This window comes from Alligator mississippiensis, chromosome 5 (genome assembly GCF_030867095.1).
Source record: "Alligator mississippiensis isolate rAllMis1 chromosome 5, rAllMis1, whole genome shotgun sequence".
NCBI lineage: Eukaryota > Metazoa > Chordata > Crocodylia > Alligatoridae > Alligator > Alligator mississippiensis.
The window spans coordinates 14797522-14817461 of NC_081828.1; the positions used below are offsets into that span (position 1 = coordinate 14797522).

The window sequence follows — 19940 nt, forward strand, 5'->3', positions numbered from 1 at the left end:
TCGTGTGGACACAGCCCTTGTGCTCCTCAGAAAGGCCCTGTACAAAGCTGGAGAGCCAAGCTACTAGCACAGCTTTTTGTACTGATGCACAAGATAATACCATTGCATCATAACAATTTCAAGTAGCATTAACACAGCTGGTTTAAAAAATGCATTTTCCTTTGTAAATACAAAAAAAAAGCCAAATAAAATTTACATTTAACAAGTACAAATTATCCAAGGACATGAAAATGTTCTCATAAAAACTTTCTTCACTTTCTTCTTAGTTAAAAGCCATTTAAAATATTAAGAAATGCTTTTGACAAAATACAACCAGCTGTGGTAATTAATGTTAGCTTGGGGAGGGGCTTATAGCACATCTGTGTAAAGGAGGATTTACAATGAATTTTTGCTAGTATAAAACTGGCATAAGTAAAATCAGAATTGTGAATTTATTTCTAATGTTACTGAGGCACACTGGAATGAATGCATCTTTAAGGAGGAGCGCAGGACAGTGGGATAGTTTTCTTTCTCCCCCTGCTCTGAAGGGGTTGGGTTCTCTCTTCTTAGAGTTATCAAGAAAACAAAAAGACAACACCTCTAACCTGAGCATCTTACAAGTATATAATTCTTTAGCTTTTAAAAACAACAAGGAGAAAGATGCTTCCATGTAAAATTAGTTTAAAAATCCAAGATGCATGCTTGTATGCACGCCTCAGTGAAAAAGGAAAATAGAGTACAATTCTTCACGCTCCCGTTTTTTCCAAAAGAGCCATGGGCTAGGAAAATGGGCTGGGAGGACTGGATAACTCAAAGCCTTATAATGGGATGTAAAGTTCTTCATATCTAGGACAGAGATTCACATCCACCCATTAGCAGTCATTGACAGTCATACTATATGATGATTGATATCTCGAAGTGGCATGGTATGTAGGATGCTGGGTTGGACAGGTTCAGTCCGTTTACCGAGAACTATTGCTAGTTGTCCAGAACTTATCAACCATAACTGGAATTCTTCCTGACACCCTTGGTTGTTGCAACCATTCATTCAAAAATAGGCATGAACACCAAACTATCCCATACTGGTTCAAGCATAGCTTGAACACTGTTGGCAGGATCATGTTGAGAAAGTTGGCTCGCTGCTACCTTTGTTGTGTAGGTTTTATCCATAACTTCAGGCTTCGAAGTTGTTAAATTTTTCATGAGTATTAAAGCAAAAAAGTAATAATAAAGTAACATGCTTTCAAACTGGCAAGGAGTGAAAACTGAGAAATAGATATTAGCTTTTGTTTAGTAAAAGTCTTTCTATAACAGCCATTATGAAATGAATATTTATTGCTCTTCTTTGATTTTGGCTTACTCTTCAACTTTTCCCAAACGTGATGTGTAACTGCACCTTTGGGTTTTCCTGTATTTTAAACACACCCCAAGTCCAATGCAAGAATTTCTTCTGGATACTGAATGCCATGTATGCCTCTTATCAGATCAGTTCTTTGTGGTTTACAGATGTAGTGCATGAGCAAGAAATTCATAAAAGTTTAATAGGGCCAGTGTGTGAAGGAGCAACAGTGCTGCAGTGATTAGTGCTTGGTGAGACATAGACCCTGGATATGAGAAGAGCTTGTGTCCTACTAAACCACTATGCTTCTATGCAGGAAAGACAAACTTATTTTAGAGGAAAAGGGGAAAATTCAGGAGTCTGTAAATGTCGGCATTTCATTACACAGGGGTGAGCAGGTGTAAACAGATATGAGCAAAAGAGGATCTAGCTGGATATAACTCAAATTCAAAGTGGCTGGATTAAGGTATCAGTTAAACTGCGCGGTTATAATTCTGCCCTCGGTTTTACCTGTACAATCTTTTTAAAAAAATCAATAGCCTTATATGGCTAAAACTGAGAACAAATTTGTCACTGCCAAGGGGACTCGTCACTATATACATTCACTGTCCAGTCAGTATGTTTTCCTGCTGTCTTTCTACCTTTATCATGTTAATTTCCCAATTTTAATTCCCTTCGACATCGTCTCTCAATGTGGCCTAGGGGCTTGTTTGAAATCTTAAAATTGTTCCGGAGAAAAGAAAACATCATTCGGAAAGCAGGCTTGCAGTTTCCTATGTGTTCAGCAGAAGAAAGCATTTCACATAAAACAAATGTTCCCAAACTGGGGTGAAAAAAAAATAACAAGAGGTAGAAAAGTGTCATTAAATTATTGACCATTTATAGTATAAAATAAAAACAGATCCATATGTGCAAACTAGAGTTAGTTGAAATGTCAATTAAATCAAGCCTAATCTCCCAAATACATTTTTTATTGCTTGATTCATTAGAAAGGCTCTTAAGGTAATGAATAGTCATCACTTTTACCAAGGACTGCTGATTCCTTTATAAACGTCCACTAAAAATACTGAAAATCATTCAGAAATATCTAGCTCCTTTATCCTGAGGATTGGACTGAAGTGAGTTTAGGATATAATATGGTCTGCTATGCCATTTGTGAAGGTTAGTTGTATAAAAATACTGTACATTTGAAAAATAACAGCTACGCTAGAGCTACAGTAGATTTGAACTGTTTTATCCAAGGCGGAATCTACTCGCTGTAACTTCTTTGTTTTCTTTCCTATAGCAAGTCCACATGCAACACCATCGACTCTTCATTTTCCAACATCACCCATTATTCAACAGCCTGGGCCATACTTCTCACACCCAGCAATTCGCTATCATCCTCAGGAGACTCTGAAAGAGTTTGTCCAACTTGTCTGCCCCGACGCTGGTCAGCAGGCTGGACAGGTGGGGTTCCTAAATGTAAGGAAACCGTTTTTATTTCTTCAGAAGTATTTGTCCTATGTAAAATAACCGTGGAATTCTCTTAATGTGTTGCACCCATCATGAACGTAGCACCTTGAATGGTTGCTGCCAGAAAAAAAATTGCTGGCTCCTGGGAAATGTTTTTTTACACTGTGGTAATACTAACTCAGGCTGTCTGATAGGGAGGTAGTTCTATGACCTTCTGAGGTTTCTCTACAAATAATTCAGCCTCATGCATCCTAACCCGAGCTCCACTAGGGTTAGCAAAATACAAGGTCCAAATAATTTTTATTAATTATTTTTTAGAGTTGGGGGGGAAGAGCAGGAAAAGGGAGGGTGAGAAACAGATGTTTCAGATCAGCTAAGTTCACTTTAAAAAAATACTGCTGTATAGCCCTTTAGATCAAGTTGACCAGTACTTGAACTCAAGATGTTAAAAGTACAGTTTATTATGGTTTGTTATTTCTGTAAGCAGTTATCTCTTCCCCTTATCTCTATGAAAAATTAAGCTACGTTCCAAAGCTTCAAATAAGCAATTTCATTTTTTTAATCAAATAAAGTGAATCATCATCTTCACATTATTGAAATAACATTCCAGTCAAATGCAGAGTTTATAAACTTTATGTAAATCATATCTAAATCTTGTAATGAATGTTTTGTGGAATATAATGCACGTGACTGTATTCCACCAATGGAATAACAACTGGCAAAATTATTTTTTTTCCTATACACACAATATTGAGAGTGTTAATGAGAATTAACATAAGTCTTAGCATCTAATTTATTACACTTACTTAAAAAGCTTCTGTGTCCTCAATCCTCTTTTCTCCTCACCTAAAAAAAAACCTTATTCTGCATAACCCAGCCAATACTAGCTTTGAATAATGTCTGCAATATGTTATCAGATACATTTATGTCTAGACAACAAATCAATATAGTGCTTTTCTTTTTCCTTGAGTATTCATTTGCTTAGTTTATCCCAAACCATTCAGCATTATGAACTGCTAGCATACTCACAATGAACATACAGCAAAGGTCTGCTTGGCAGGAAAGTGACTTAATTGTAAGACAAGATAGTGTTTGAGGAATGTGTCTAAATATACTAGTTTATTAAAGGTACTGGATGTTGGAAACACAAATATTCCTGAAGAATGGCTTCCTACTCAGGCCTCAGTCCCACAAACTCCAGTAATTACATTCTTCAAGTCAAGTGAGGCTGGTCCTTATTTCTACCTACGGACATTTTCCAGTCCTGGCAGAGTAATTAACAGCTTCTCTCCCCGAGGCTTCTTTACAGTGCCACGTAAAGGGCACATGTTTATATGATTGGCTCTTTAGTCCTAGACAACTCCTATAAGTGTATTTTTATTTAAGCCTGAGAATTTGTCATCAATGGAAAAGGGGACACTTGGTCCCTGAAGATCTGCAGTTAAGATCAACATGTGGAGCGCTGTCGAAACTGATCTCATCCTTTCTGTCACTAGAATGGACCACCTGGTTCAGACAGTCCTGCTTTTTCTTTTTAATGGTACTAGCATCAATTTATATAGTTTTCAGATGGCCAGTTATGCATTAATATTGTAACTTCTCAGATTTAAAAAAATTATATTCCCACTTCTTGTTATGGCGATACTAAAAGTATTTTTACAAGTAGGCAAGGGTTTTTTCTGGTAGTCAGTTGAAATATCTCTGTTTGGTATGCAAACTTCCATTCTGTCTCTAATTGCACACTCCAGAACAGCGTACTTTTAAGGTTTTTTTAAATGATGTAGATTTAACTTCAGTAGTTCCTCAGCAGAATCAACTAGACTGTGAGTTGCACTGTTGATAACTTTAGAGGATTGTGGGAGTGCAATTTGCTTAAAAGTCATTCATTTTTTTCATGTAATAGAATATCTACTTGACTTTTAAGACCATCAAAATGCTTATTTTTTTCTACTAATGAGCAGAAAGAAATTTGCACTCATGTCCCAGGCACAGATATCCTAAGAGAACAGGAAAGGCATGAATCTGGAAAATGTCTGCCTAAGTATGCACCCTACCTAGCTCAGTGGTGCATGTACAGTGCATGTGAATGAGAGTAAAACTTGGTCCAAAATGACTCTACCTGTTATTATCCTGGGAAAGACAGTTTTACCAGGACCATGAAATTGAGTGAAGGTCTTAAAGAAAAGGGTTTAAAAGATCTAAAATAGTTACTGGAAGCCAGATGTGGGGTATGATGCCAAATTCATTGAAGACAATGAAGTATAGGGCACAGCAGGCTTTCATTCTAGTATCTTTGCTTCCTTAGCATTGAGTAATTAAGAATCGAATGCACAAAATTGTAAACGTGACTCTCCCATTACCAGAGGCTCCTAATAGCTGATGTTTGTTTGTTTGTTTTTTGGCAGCCCAATGGTAGCAGCCAAGGCAAGGTGCACAATCCATTCCTTCCTACCCCAATGTTGCCACCACCACCTCCGCCACCAATGGCTAGGCCTGTGCCTCTGCCAGTGCCAGACACAAAACCTCCAACTACATCGACAGAAGGAGGGGCCACCTCCCCCACTTCACCAAGTAAGTACGGATGCAACAAGGAACCAAGGGTTTCATTATCCACAAAATGCATTATCGTAGCTATGTTCTGGTCACAGATGAGGAGGAGTGGACTATGCTTTGAGCAGATTGTGTAAGGTTGGCAAAAAATTATAAGCTTGTTATTTCCCGTCATACAGAACCAACTTGATTTTTTTGCTGGCAGTGCACATAATTACATCTGAGACAGCTAGCAGCCAGCAGCTAAAATATGGAGGGATGAGGGGGCTAGGACACTCGGGACCTTTGGCAGTGTCCTGAAAAGCCCACAGGGCTGGCCTTTCACATGTGTTGCAAGACGGGACTTACCGGAGCTCTGCAGAAAGCAGACAGAGAGCCACACAGACTTGCTTCTTGGACATGCTAGACTAAACTGACAAGTCCTCAGAGCTCACTCCTTTTACAGCTCTCCCTGGAATATGCCTTTCTAGAGAAACTCGGACTCATTTCCCTTACGACAGCTCATTTCCCTTATGACTGAGCTCCTTGGCAGGGTCTACATTTTGTGCAGACCGCTAGGGTATTTCTTCTGCCCAGGGTGAAACCTCCAATCCTTTCCTTACCACCCGCACAGCCCCCTCATGCATTTTGTGGAGCTACAAGTCAAATACACAAATTCCTGCATGTACACATGGGGATACTGTTTTGGACTGGCTTTGCTGGGAAACAAAATCTGCTGCAGCTGGGCTTAAAGCTGTAAAAAAATCTGGATACGCCGGGAGTTAATTACGAAATGATTTAATGAAGCTACGAACAAATTGGCATTTAAAACCAAAGGGGAAACTTTCAGTGCTTTAATGGCAACAGTAGGTGACTTATTCCACAATGAGGTGAGTCCAAGATGTCCACACACACACACACACACACACACACACACACACACACACCAATCAATCTAATCAAAAAACCAATTCCCTGTGCAAGCTTTGAAGCTTTATTATTTAAATGTTATATATCGTGCTGCTTGCTACCCAAGGAGATGTGTGTTATTTAAAACATATGGAGCCTAAAATTTTAAAGCTTCAGACATAGCTCAGGTAATTCACCCCTTCAAGACCAGACTGCGATGTGGTTGGTTTCTCGAGGCATGTGCCAAGTCCGGAAGATCGTGGCGTTTTTGTGCGGCATCCTTCAACCGGACAGCATAGGTTGCGTCTCAAGCAGTGAGTATTTCAGCCTAGTGAAAAAGGTTCATGTTTACTCAGAGCTCCAACTGAGCACAGCTTGAGATACCTCAGTATGTTCAGGTTTTTAGAATTGGGAAAAATTAAATCTGTGCATTGAATATGTCAGCATTTCAATTATAGCTCATAATTGACTGACAGCTTGTAGTGCTTAAAGTAAAAAAAAATGTCTAAACACCATTTTTAACAGTTATCTTCACGTTCCTTTCCGTGATTCTCTGATTCTGTAAACAAGCTAAATGTGTACTTGGCTGGATCCTCAGCAGGGGGAAGAATTGGCATATGTCCACTGAAGTCAGGGGAGCCACATTGATTTACACCAGCTGAAGGGCTGGTCCATTGTGGCTGGGATTGTTCAACTGACAGCTGTCAAGATAATTAGGAATCCAGGTTTTTTCAAGAGCAGCTAGTTAATGGTATTTAAACAAAAGATTAGGAAAAAATAATTACCGCTTGGTAATTAGTCAGTCTGATAGCTAAACTTACAGTTCTATACATAGTCGAGCATGCACCTTCCATTTGATAAGAATCATGCAGGCTAAATGGTTTGACTATACCAGTGGACTAATTTTTAAGGAGTATGTAATCTACTCTGGAAATGTAGATTTATAGGACCGATTTTCAAAGAAAAATTAGATTCATACCTGAGCCAGGGGAAGGCAAAATAAGCCAACAGGATTTTTTCAGGAGGTAGCACCGATTTTAAGAACAGCGAGAGATCTGCAGGGCAGCATTCACATCAGAACCAGCCCATCATGTTCAGTGCTTACAATAGACTATGAGCATAGAGGATGTCGCCCACAGACATTAGGCATATATCCCTCCAGTCCCCTGCCTTCCCCTCACCTCTCTGCAGGCATTTCACTCACTGGACAAATCTTCCAAAAAATATTCTGACAATTTAGAATGGTCCTATAGACTGAAGTATCCCTCTTTAGTTGATAATTTGCAGAGTTTGCTTGCCCAGACCAGAATATACCCATCATCCCAGGCCAGGGTCAGCTTCTCACTTCTTGCTGCTTCTGTTCTTTGCAATCATTATACTGAGGGTTTCACTGCTAAATGGGTCTTTAATAAGTGCAAAAACTATCCAGGTATATCTGTATCATAGTGTCCTTAAGCAGTCTTGAGCTTAGAATAAATATGGTAAATAGAATAGGCTCCATGGACCCTGCTGAGATAACTATTTGCTGCTGTTTGGGTTTTTTATTTTATTTTTTACTAAATTTTGGAGTGGAAATAGGCAGTTTGGAGTCACCAGAGGCTGACAAAAGCAAATGAGCAAGCATTTTCCCTGGTTATGCATTTTCAGTGCACCAGTGCATCAGCAGGGGTATCCCTTTTCAGAGCTGCCTGCCCTCCATAGCATTTACAGTTATGGAAAGAAACTTACTGAACAGAACCGACCGCGTCACAGAGGAGTGCTGTTAGCTTTCAGCCAGACTCTCTGTGTACGGAAGCAAAAAAAATCCCCAAGGAAATGGAGTGAAGAGGGATTAACATTTGTTTTGTGCTCTTTCTCTTCCTTGATCTAGTATAAAACCCTCCACAGAAACAAAATGCATTTGAAGCACTACCAGGAATTGGAATATGGCACTCCAGAAGGGTGCAGAAACCAGGAGCAGCTGCTCAATACATCATGCCCTCCTGGAAAGGAGGATCATCATAACATGGTAGTTAATGCTTCTGAGCCCAAGAGTAAAACTCTCCAACTAGGACATTAAAATTCTGTGGAAAACAGGATCTCCCAAGACAGAAGACCCTAGAGAGGTGCACGCAGGTGCTACTGCACAATGATCCAGGGTACAGGGTTGGCCTCAGAATTTCCAGGAGGAGATCTGACCTCTCCTGCAAATCCAGCACCTCCATCAGTGAGGAAACAACACTGTGGGGATGGTATCTATGATTTTTAAGGCTATGCTTTTCCTCCAAAAGAGGAGTCAGAGTAGAAAACCCACCTTCGTGTTACACACTGACCCTGAGTTCATGTCCCATCTCTCCCTGTCTAAGAGGTTTGGTTTTAGTGGCCCTAAGTTGCTTTTCCAAGCGTGACGGTTCCTGGAGTTGGCCCCCTGTGGCCCTGAGAAAACCCTGCTTCTGTTGCATACTGATTGGACTCTGCCACCTGGGAGTACTTAGCACAAAAGACCCAGATCGCTAGTATCTGAACCTGTTATTACAACACAAGATTTGCTTTCCTATTTGAAGGTGGGGTTTGGTTTTAGAGGCACATCTCCCTTAGCTAAACTTTCTGATGCTTCACAACTTCACATGTAGAGCTTTTCCTTTTCCCTTGCAGGGCAAAAGCATCCACTCAGCATATCTCTATATAAAGAAACTTTCATGTTAAACAGTAATTGCATGGACACAAGAAAAGAATGATCTTGTGGTTAAAGCACCAGCCTCACAATCAGGAGCTTTTATTTCTCTTTCTTACTCTGTCATACATTTGTTGAGTGTCCTTGGGGTAAGGTACTTCAAGTTTCTGGGCTCTATTTTCCCAGTCCATGATGACGGTGATAACTTAATTTGTCAGCATGTGCGATGTGCTGGAAGAGACACAGCTGGAGGGAATCTCTGGTATGCAGTGTACTCTACATTGTATTTGTGCTGTGTTCTAGTATAGTTGGTTGTACCTCTGACTGGAGGTGTATATTGGATTTATACTTTTAGTATCAGTCACCCATCAAGGCACTGTTGCTGTACACACTAGGTACCTATACTTCTCTGTCCGATGTGTACAGGAGGGTCATCAGCACATTAGATTAGAACAGACTGGAATGCGGATCGGCAGCAGATCGTTTTCCCTGTTAAGGCGCAACTGCTAGGTAGACTACCCATTAGCATGCAACAAGTCTTCTGGGAAAGTATCTGTTGTTACAGTAGCATTTTCCTACTGCAGAAAACTTTAGAATACATCACATTCATAACATTGTTTGTAATGTCTTGTCTTTCATAGTATTTCTTGCCATTTTGGCTAAACACCAAAGCTATTTGTGTGAGCAAGTGTTCTTTCCCTGCCAGCTCTTTCTCTTTTGCTTGTTCCTGAAGTGAAGCATCATACTAAATTTGTGGCATCGAGTTCATTTCCACAGCTACAGGCTGGAAATACTCCACAACAGATTCCAACAGAAGAAAGACTACACTGATCAGGAAAATATTCTTATTAAAACACAAAGGGCTAGTGTCTCATCTGTAAACTGGCATAGTGTTAGCTGAGGATCTGGCCCAAGGAACCTACAGAGATGATCTTGTGGTTAAGGAATAGGACTGGATGGCAGGTGACTGCTCCCACTATCATTCTCTAGCTTGTGTATCCCCTTTTGTAAAACAGAGTTGGAAACACCACTGTGAAGGAGACTATGTAAAGGTGCCTTTTACTCCAAAGCTTGCCTAAATCTCTCCTGAGCAGTTGGTCCAATAAAAGATAGCACCCCAAAAATGTTTGCATCTAAAAAAATATTCATTTGCTGTAACTTTAGCCAACCAAAGGTGTTTCCAGTTCTTAAAACTAGTGAATAGAGTCCAAAAGTCAGAAATGGTAGGACATCCAGAAAAACATCTCAGCCCACCTCCCTACATCAAGCAGGAAGCACTCTATACTGTATTTGGGTGTGAAATGTCCAAGGAGAAGATAGGATATTGCAAGAAGCAGAGCTTGTATTGCAGTAGCTGGAATCTCTATTTGTTACCCGCCCCATCCCAACACGGGGGCTAGTGCAACTGAGCGTGCCACGGCAAAAAGGATATTCTGACCATTGCAATCTTTAGATATCCCCTGGTGCCTCACATCATTGTGGTGGCGTCACCATCAGCGTCACACTGCAGTATAGGATATGACATTCACAATATGTATAATGTCCATTGTTTCAGTATTCTTTACTTGTAAACACTTCCAGTGTTGCTGTTTCCTCTTAATATCTTAGCACCAATCTAAATTTAAGCATTTTCAGATACCAAGTTATAAATAGTTTCAGTTATTAACACGAAAGCGTATGTCTTTATATAGCTGTTATATTTCCCCCCAGAATGAGCTTGCTGAAGTGACTCGACATGGAGTATGTAGTTGAGAAAGAACTTTAGACTCCTTCTGCTTGAACAAATATATAGTAAAGGTAGCCTTAATGTGGTTTCCCTGTAATTTCTTGCTAGAAAATACCTTAGTATGAAATCGGGCAAACAAGAAACCATTTATTTGAGACTGCTAGTGTTTAAATAATAAACTGTATCTTGTAGATCGGTCTGGTAGATCAAGCACCAAAATAATATTGGATTCTTCGTATAGAAGGGCCAAATAAATTCCACAAGTCCGCTTGGTGCAAAATGGTTGCATATGCACTTGGAACGGGACAGAAGTTAGCTTTACAGTTATCACAAAGGTTTTGCAATAGCTATTATATCATTTTGCCTCAGTTAAGCAGAGCGAAAATAATGCTGGATGGAAGCATCCTGTTGTATGAGCCTGAAGCCAAAATTCACTGCAAATTTGACATCGCCTGTAGTGAACTTTACTGCAGAAGAAATTTTCTTCCTTCATCTGCATGTCTTCTCCACTTTCAAACCTTCTCCTCATATTCATCAGTGCCAAAAACATTATACATTGCACTGCAGGCACATATCTTCCTGCACCAGATTTCTGCCAGTGCAAGGCATAGTAGTGATATGCAGTAGCTGAAAATTGGAAAGTTAATTTGAGTTTCTTCTATTCACCTCTGATCTTTGTTTCTGTGGAGGCAGCTGCTCTAAGGAGCTACTCCTTTTACCTCATAAAGAGGATCCAAAGAGCTGGATAGCAGGTTTCTGATTTTGAGGTCTAAGCCAACTCTTGTTGCTGTAGGAAGAATCTTCATTCTTGTGTTATGTTGGGTTCAGAGGTTAACTGATAGTTATCTCAAGCATTTCTGAACTAGAAAATAGTGCATAAAATAACTGACACCATTGATGAGCTATATCTATTGCAAATTACTGCCTTTTTTGAGCATGCACAGAAAAAGCAAAGCAAATACATCATCAATTCTACTTGTCCTCTTAGCCTTATATTTGCAATTTAGTTATTACTTACAAATACTAAGCAATGTACCAGTAAATATGCTGTACTTTGTACACTTTGTACAATACTATGAAAAAATAATCTTAGGACGTGAAACCTAACTACTGTACACCGTATTCATATTAAATCTTTGCTAAGAATTACAGAAAGGCAGAGTCGCTTTGTCTGAACAAGTTTTAGCGCCTTTCTGAAAGGGAAAAACTCACCTCAGTCTCCAAGACAGAATCCATCCTAAAAGGTGCAGAGGACTGTAAGCTCCCAGTGAAATTAGTAGGAGTTCAAAGGAGCCTAAATTATTCAGTTTCTCATAGGATTGGTCCTAATCCACACTTGACATATCCTTGTTTCTTCAAAGATCCTGCCATTGAAGTCATCCATTCCTCATAGTCAGATATGAAATGAGAATCCACTAGAGTCCTCAAACCAACAGCTCATGTGACATAAGTTTTCACCAAATACTTTGCCTTGAAAAAGCAGTAGGATTTCAGCTGTACTGAAAAAAGATTAGTATCTTTATGGAATACAGAAGTATAATTGTTTTTCTCCTCAAATGAGACCTAAACTATATATTTGCCCTCACGTTAATTTGGCCAAAAGCAAGGTCGAAGTACACTTTATAGACTAATTGAATCAGAGATGCATAAGCTTTCATGAGCCACAGCTCACTTTTTATACAGTTATTTTTACCTCTTTATCTGAGAGTTGGGTAGCCAACTTTATTTTGCTTCACATTATGGACTTTTATTTAGTATAGTGCATTTCCAATCCTTTAAATATATGTAACGACTTTTGAATTGTTTTTGTTTAGATAGGCATTCACAGAAAGCAGAAAGAGGGGGAGGGCTCATGCCTGCATGTGTGCAGTGTTCAGACCTATGGACTTACTTTAAGATATATTGAAAGCTTTTGAATTGGAAGTGCATTGAGTTCTAGACAACTGCAGTGGAGAACTGTAGAGCAACAATAAAATCATTAAAGTACTTCCAGTTTGGAAGTAAGCTGGGTTCTTCTTGGCTTGCATCACGTTTAATAGCTTTACATTTATGGGAGCTATTCCAATTTTTAAAGGGAGTTTTCAGACTGAGTGCACTTCTTACCCCAACCAAACTGTAACCCATTAATTTTTCACCAAAAGAACATTCTTAGTTTGACAAACAGATCAAATGAATGTTTTGGACTCTGCAGCCCCCAACAGTATGACAGTCAGGGCTTTAATAATTTATACTGCACTCCACTAGAATGAAGTAAGGGCCCAATTCTGTTACTATGCACTTGAGTAAGTTCATTGACATGAATAGTGTGTTTGAAGTCTATGCGAGTGAAGACACTTAGGGACTTACGTATGTGAGTGAAGGCACTCAGGAACATGCACCCAGGTTCGGGGCTCACAGTGCTTGTTGTACAGCCATCATCAAAAGGCCAGTAGTATTACTCTTCTCAAATTAAAAACTCTTCAGATGAATTGAGTGCATTGTCTTATTAGGTTTCAAGGAATTACCTTCTGCACCTCAGTTATGTATGTGTTTATATATCCATCCCTAAGAGGAAACCTTTCCAGTGTCTGAAATCCAACTCTTGCTCTCTAAAACGTTTGCACATTTCCATGTTAAACATCTGCTTAGGTGGCTCTGAGACGGTGTGTTTTGGTGTTGTTTGTGTGCAATCTAGTGCTGCTTCCTCAACGCATGTGTCCCTTCCCTTCACAGCCTACTCGACACCCAGCACCTCCCCCGCAAACCGATTCGTCAGTGTTGGACCACGGGATCCAAGCTTTGTAAATATCCCTCAACAGACACAGGTGGGCAGCTTTCAACTTCTCTGTATGCAGTGCCGCTTGTTATTCTTCTGTGTATTTTAATGTCTTCTTACAAAGTAAACCGCATTTCCACTGTCAGTTCACCCACATGGTCTCAGTAACAACAGTGAAACGTCACTTGCAATTTTTGTCTGTCTGTTGTGTTTTTGAGCTTATCTGGTAATAATGCTTCTCTCATAACTGGAGAACTATCCTTGCTTTCCAAGGCATTGGCTTCTAGTGCACATTTTTTCCCCCCCACAGGACCAAATGTTTAAGTCTTTTATTGCATCGAGCTTATTTGCAAGTGCATATAGTTACACGTGCAAAAGAAACCCAGATGGACCCCTCGGATAATGATGTACTTACAGCCCAATCCTGCGCTGCTCAAGTCAGTGGGAGATTTTCTGTTGACTTCAGCAGGACGGGGATTAAGCTCCTGATTTGTTAATGTGGGGTTTTGAGTATGCAGGTGAGTATTTCTTTTTGTATAAGAAAGAAGATGTACTCACACCTCACAAACACATAGCCCAAGTTAGGGCTTTCTGAAAACCTTCCAGCCTCTTCTCCCTAGATCCAACTTGGAGATAAAAACCAAAAAAATCAAACATCAATTTAAAGCTCTACTCTCTTGTTCACAACCAACACTGTATTTGACCCCAGTGATGTTGGAACAACTATTCATAGATTTGCTACAGTTGAATCAGAAGCTCAAGTAAACATTTTTGTTTCTTTAGGAGAAGGACAAGCTTTAAATGTGCTTTTTCCAAGGCATATCATATTCCCAAGTTCGATTAAGAAAATAGTTGTTGGCAGTTTTGTTAGTGGTTAATTTGAGCCAGATGTTGAAAAAAAAATTAAGGGTATGCTTAATATCATCTCATCATAGAGGGATATAAAAAAAAATGAGAGGAGCTAGTGTTCTAGGACCACTGTAGCCCATAGTTTTAAATGGTTGCATGATTACATTACAGTTCGTTTAAAGTCAAGAACAAAAAGCATTTGTAATTTGTTTTGAGCTGACTTTAGTTTATAAAGTAATAGTTTAGCATATGAACTTAGCCAAGGTTGAGCTTTTACTTTTACCTCCTTCCATGCAGTCTGAAATAGATCTTACATATGCCCGAATCGCTGTGATACAGATTCAGAGATGCAGTGGGCCACATTTTCAAAACATGCATGGAGACAAAATCTACAGTGATGTCATCAGCACCTACTTGATCAGTGTAATAAAATCATGTCACTTATTGTGGAAAAAATGTCAGGTTACAGGGCTATGACCGGATGCTTATGAGCGCGCTATGTTTGCCTGATATCTCTTCCTTCTGTATCATTTGTTAGGAGCTTTAGTTTATAGCTCTGTCGACAGCACAGGTTAAAACTACATGGGATCTCAAACCTTCTCTGCATTAAACAGGGTCATAGAAAGTACACCAGCAACAGAGAGGGGGTTTAACTCTTCAAATGCCTATTACTTTAGTTTATTAGCAGAATTCAACTGGTTCCCCTGTTTTCAGGCCTCCTTTTTAGTTCCTCCTGTTTAATCGATATACAAGGCAAGGTTTCATGCTTCTTTACTTTTGAATCATGACATTTCTCCTGTGGTTTTGTAAATGGTCGTAATACACAGAAATACATTGAAATGAGGAAACAGAAGAATTTTAAGGTACACTGTTAAAGTCTTCAAGCATTTGGCCTTTTCCTTCATGGTCTAAGAAACTTGAAACCCTTTGGAGAATGCTCCAATAGCTTTCCTAAAAGGCTTGAACAATTACTGATTGCCAAATTGGTTACATAGTGGAATGCAACAGAATCTAAATCTCTCAAATGTTTTAAACTTATTTACATCTGTTAAGCTAGGCTTTTCACATTTATTTGTCGACTCTGAACTTTAATCCCAGCAAGTTATGATTTAAGCCATTGGAAAGTGCTCTAACTTTACTGTACGTGCTTCTATGCAACACTGGGTCGTGCATGACAATGCTGAGCAAAAACTTTCAATTTAAGTGAGACATGCAGCTTTGGTTAAAGGGGCTGATACTGTTCTCACTGAGGCTGCGTCCTTTGTACTGCTGATTTTCAAGGTACATCAGTATAACTTTCATAACCTACTAATGTTAGATTTATAATTTGTCATAAAAACTCACTTTAAATTAAAATTATTTATTCATATAGTAATTCTGAACTAAATCAAGTTGACCATGTTTTAAATCAGAGGAGTGAAAAAAAAACTAGCAAGCTAATATCTGGAGATTTATTTAACCTTCCTCTAACCAAAAAAAAAAAAAAAGTAATGACATTTTTACAGAACATTGGCCCATGGTTCAGAGCAATCATTTAGGATATTTTTTAAATTAAAAGATAAAAACAAGTGAGAGTGAGTTATTAAACATGTGGCTGTTTTCCATCAGGATTTCTACAGTGCGTTCTGGTTAAGACTTGTGTGGCCTAATGTCCAGCAGTTATCAACACCCCCCAATTCACTTGCATTTCAATAGGAGCATTGAGTACTTTTGAAGTCAAACTAGTAGCTTTAACATCAGCTTCAGTTCAGTGTAAAGCAAGAGTTTTCTCCTAACGCCTCCATACTAGAGATGGGCCTAAACCAAAATTCTGGATCTGAAGATTTCTGGCCTTTGTGGAAGTTCTGATCCAGATCCAAGCTTTGAGAAATTTGGTGGGGAATGCATTAGAGCCAACTTTCAAAAGCTACATATTTTCTTCTCCTATTTGTGGTTGCATCTCTGCAGTCCTTGATCTCAGATTGCTAGTATGTCCACAACAAGGCAAGTACTGTTTTAGTAGCAGACATGTCACAAGACTAAGGTGACCATGAGTCCTGTTTTATACCGGGCTGTCCTATTTTTAAATCCTTTGTCTCCTGTCCATTTCTGAATGGGGAACGGGCAGCAAAAAGCCCTATTTTTCAGTTCTTGTGAGTCTGTTTGCTGTGCCTCCAGGTAGAGCCAGGAGGAGAGGAGCTTCAAGCCAGTTAAGGAGGCAGGGACATGGTAGCCCCACCCCTTGCTGCTGACTGGCCAAGAGGTCTGGTGGCCCCACCTCTCACTGCTGATTGGCCAAGGATGCAGCCCCACTTCTCACTGCTGATTGGCCAAAGGGGCCTACCCCTTACCAAGTGGCTGTGTCAGTGGCCACCCTATACATGACGGGACACTCAAAAGATTCAAACAGCAGCAAAGTAAAGGAGTTGACCAATTTACAACAGTGTGGTTGGACTAGAGCAGGGATTGCTTTGTACTATTTTTAAACAAAAGAAGGAACGTGCCTTTCTTAGTGGCCTACATGAAAATCGGCAATAGATATTTCTGTTAACAGCCTGTTTTAATTTAGTTCCTAAAATACAAGTCAATATCTTGAGTGAGACATTTTAGATAGAGAAATCAGTTACTTTTTTGTCATCATAGGTTGATGCCGAAGTATTTGCTATGCTAGGAGTACAAATCTGGGACAGAAAAAACCCATACCACTAACAGGTGTAGCTCCGTGGCTCTGTTTCAGTGCTTCTGTTCAATAACGGTTGCAATGCTAGTTTAAAAAAATAGTCTCTATAGCAGTTTCAACAGTTTTGCAAACTGAAACACTGCCTCCATTTCCCCCATCACTCACTGAGCTGCAACAGCTCACCACAGAATTGTCCTATCTATAGGGCTATTTAAAACTGAATTACTATTTGGGCTATTAGAGGAATCACTTGACTTGGCATAGGCTGTATTTGTTGACAAAAAGGCACAGGTGTTGTAACCTTCACTTGATAAATCATTTACTTTAGCTGCTTGACTTGCAAGCAGTACGAGGGCCTCAGCTTTTTGACTGCCTTTGCCATATGCAAATCAGAAATACAGTATGCCTGGGATACATAACCTATGGTTTCAAAAACAAGCTGGTCCAGATACCACATGACTAAGTAACAGATACATCTCTTAGGTTGCCAAGAAAAAGAAAGGTGGTAAAGTACCACCTATTAATGAGAGACTAATCTACACATAGCTCATACATGCCTGTGGACCAAGTCATTTCTTTTCTCTTGTCAAAAAAGAATAATGAAACAAAGGACGTGCCGTCAGCATAGTCAGTCAGGCTACTTTGGCCACCGGCTTTTTTGTGGCCAATATGTTAACTACTATTGGCTCAGGCAAGCCACACCTTTTTATTATAATAATAATAATAATCACCTTTATTGTTAAACCGGTGCTTGTCGATATGTAATACTGGCTGATTCATCCAAAGGACGCACAAATCAGGGGGTTTTCTGGCTGGGAAGCATACACATTCAGCGTCATACAACTCCTTTTTCACTAATCATCAATTACTATGCAATATCTCTTCAGCTTTCTGGAAAGTGCAGCATTTCACTCAGTAGAAACTTCCTGAGCCACAAATCCATCTACTGCAGTATGCACGCACCTTGGAAGCTGAAAGCTGGTAAGCCTTGGGCTATAAACACGGGCAAAATTCATGCTCCAGGCAACTAGGCAGATTCAGGACAAAAAGAAGGTGGAAATTGCTACAAGTACACTGCTCCTCTACTATATTAAAGGAGGGGAAAGGGACACCATAGAGCCTCAGCGACTTTAGAGAAGAACACCAGTTAACTTTAGCATGCCTGTCCAGTATAACTTTGCTCCATTTGGTTTCCAGATATTTGTTAAACACAGAAGCAGATGCTTATTCCAGAGGAAGCTGCCCACATTCACATCTAGGACACGATCAAGATAGAGCCATTCCTACACTTCCCATGCTGGTTCCTAAAGTGGAATCAGACTATAAGCATTAAGCCAGAATCAGTTCTCACTTTGACAGATGAGACACTATAGTCGTTCCATTAGTTATAATGGAGTCGCTTCTAGATGCACATAATTGACCACAAAATCCAGCCTCTTGAACATGCATTTCTATTATAGGACTAGCAAGGACCCATATTTTTATATGCCACCCCCAAAAGAAAAGAAGACAGAAATAAAATCTTCCTAGAGAAGAGAAAAACGAAGTGATTAAACTTACTACGTTAGACCTTTTCCTCAGGAATAAAAAGCAAAAAGATAAGAAACTCAAGCAGCACATTACTGGGAGAAAGAAAACTAGCAGTAGCAGTTACAAAACAGTAGCTTTAAAACTGCAGGTGCTTTGTATTGCCAGTTAAAGGAGTAGTAGGCTCAGAGGTGCATGCTAGGAAAAGTCCTGTGCTCTGGCAAGTTAGAAAGAGGGAGGATGAATCAGGAGTAAGAGTTATTGCTGTTCGGTGTATGGGTATAGTGTTTCTTTAGGTCTGTTATCTTCAGTCTTTTCCTTAGTAAATAGCAAGGCCCTTATGGCTTTTCTTTTATATAGATTTTCTCTCTTTCTAAACATGACTTATTTTATATCTCAAATACATCTCTGAATCCAGCATACTGTATGATTCTCTTCCCCTCAAGAACCTACTTCCCTTTCTCAGTCTCAGCTGATACCCTAAAAAAAAAATCCTGCAGTTTTCTATTAGCAGTATTTTCAAGTAAAAGGCTTGAGAAAGAGGGGACTTGTCCTCTGTACAGTATCCTGTATACTAATGGATGGGAGCTTTATCAAGCAGGCAAGGGAGGCAAATTCCTGAGTAGATGACCCTCCCCTGATATCAGTCAATTATCACTTCCTAGGCACTTAATTGGAAAGAATGGAGCACAGGTGACCCAGCTGACTTCAACTGTATGGCAGCTCCTGTTGGGGGTGGGAAGGCAGAAGAAAAGCTGCAAGTTGTTAAGACCTAACCTGCATGGGATTGCATAGATCAAAGTCAGTACCTTGAATAGAAAGCCAGTGCAGCTCTAGAGATCTGTCATTCCTCCAGCTCATATTGTTTTATGCCTAGTTTCCATTGACAGCTTAGAGAGAAAAGAAACCTCTGCAAACTGTTTCTCTTAATAAGTAAAATATGTGGCTTACTTGATAGGGATTTTCTGTTTTTGCTTCTTCCATAACTCCTCCTTCAGCCTGTCCTGCTCCGTTCCAAGCAGGGACAGTAAAGAGACTGTTTTTACCTGAAGTTCATGTGGACGCAGCTCTTTAGCAACTGTTTGGGGCTCTGGGGAGAACTACAAACTGCCCTTTCCCCTGACGCACCCTTCTCTCCTTTTCCTGTTCCCCCGGGGCTGTGCATTACCACAGTAATGCATGTAGCTTCTGCTGGTCCTCGCAGCAGGAAGCCAGAGCTCGCTCCCAGGCTCAGGATTCCAGCATATTACTGCAAAGTGCTACCAGCTGAGCCAGGGCTTTGCGTACCGGCAGCTTGTGCTCATAAAAAAGTGTAGCAGGAGCATGTGGATTTCACATTACAAAAGGCACTTGGAGAGTAGGAAAGGCCCTAGGAAAAATGTTGGTTATTTTGGATTTCTAAGTCCCAAGCTGAACCACTAGTAAGTCAAGCCTGCCCTGTTTGTAGGTTTCATAGATTTATTTTCCCACCACTCACATATATTAGGTGTTTCTGCCCCTATTCAGGCCATTCGGGTCCTGAAGTCTGAATGTAGCCTTGTGTTTGAGCACAAAGGGAGA

At 39.9% G+C, this 19940-nt stretch overlaps 1 protein-coding gene and 1 long non-coding RNA gene across 8 annotated transcripts in view; one reads left to right on the plus strand and one right to left on the minus strand.

The window, feature by feature from the left end:
* Positions 1-19940, plus strand: part of NFIA (nuclear factor I A) — a 310278-nt gene that overhangs the window by 263893 nt on the left and 26445 nt on the right. For 3 of the 6 annotated variants that reach the window (XM_019489142.2, XM_014593909.3, XM_014593907.3), the window contains 3 exons: positions 2604-2782; positions 5179-5344; positions 13303-13394. In XM_019489142.2, coding sequence (XP_019344687.1) covers positions 2604-2782; positions 5179-5344; positions 13303-13394 — 437 coding nt within the window. The remainder of the gene's footprint in view (positions 1-2603; positions 2783-5178; positions 5345-13302; positions 13395-19940) is intronic. The other 3 variants (XM_014593910.3, XM_014593908.3, XM_006277944.4) reach the window with 2 other exon arrangements.
* On the minus strand, positions 6546-19627 carry LOC106738477 (uncharacterized). 2 transcript variants are annotated; one of them, XR_009462332.1, is made up of 5 exons: positions 19332-19627; positions 17585-17665; positions 13761-13971; positions 11803-12089; positions 6546-10479 (listed from the first exon to the last, which is right to left on the minus strand). It is a non-coding gene; the product is annotated as an uncharacterized LOC106738477 (long non-coding RNA). The 2 variants fall into 2 exon arrangements; XR_002090790.2 differs by lacking the exon at positions 17585-17665.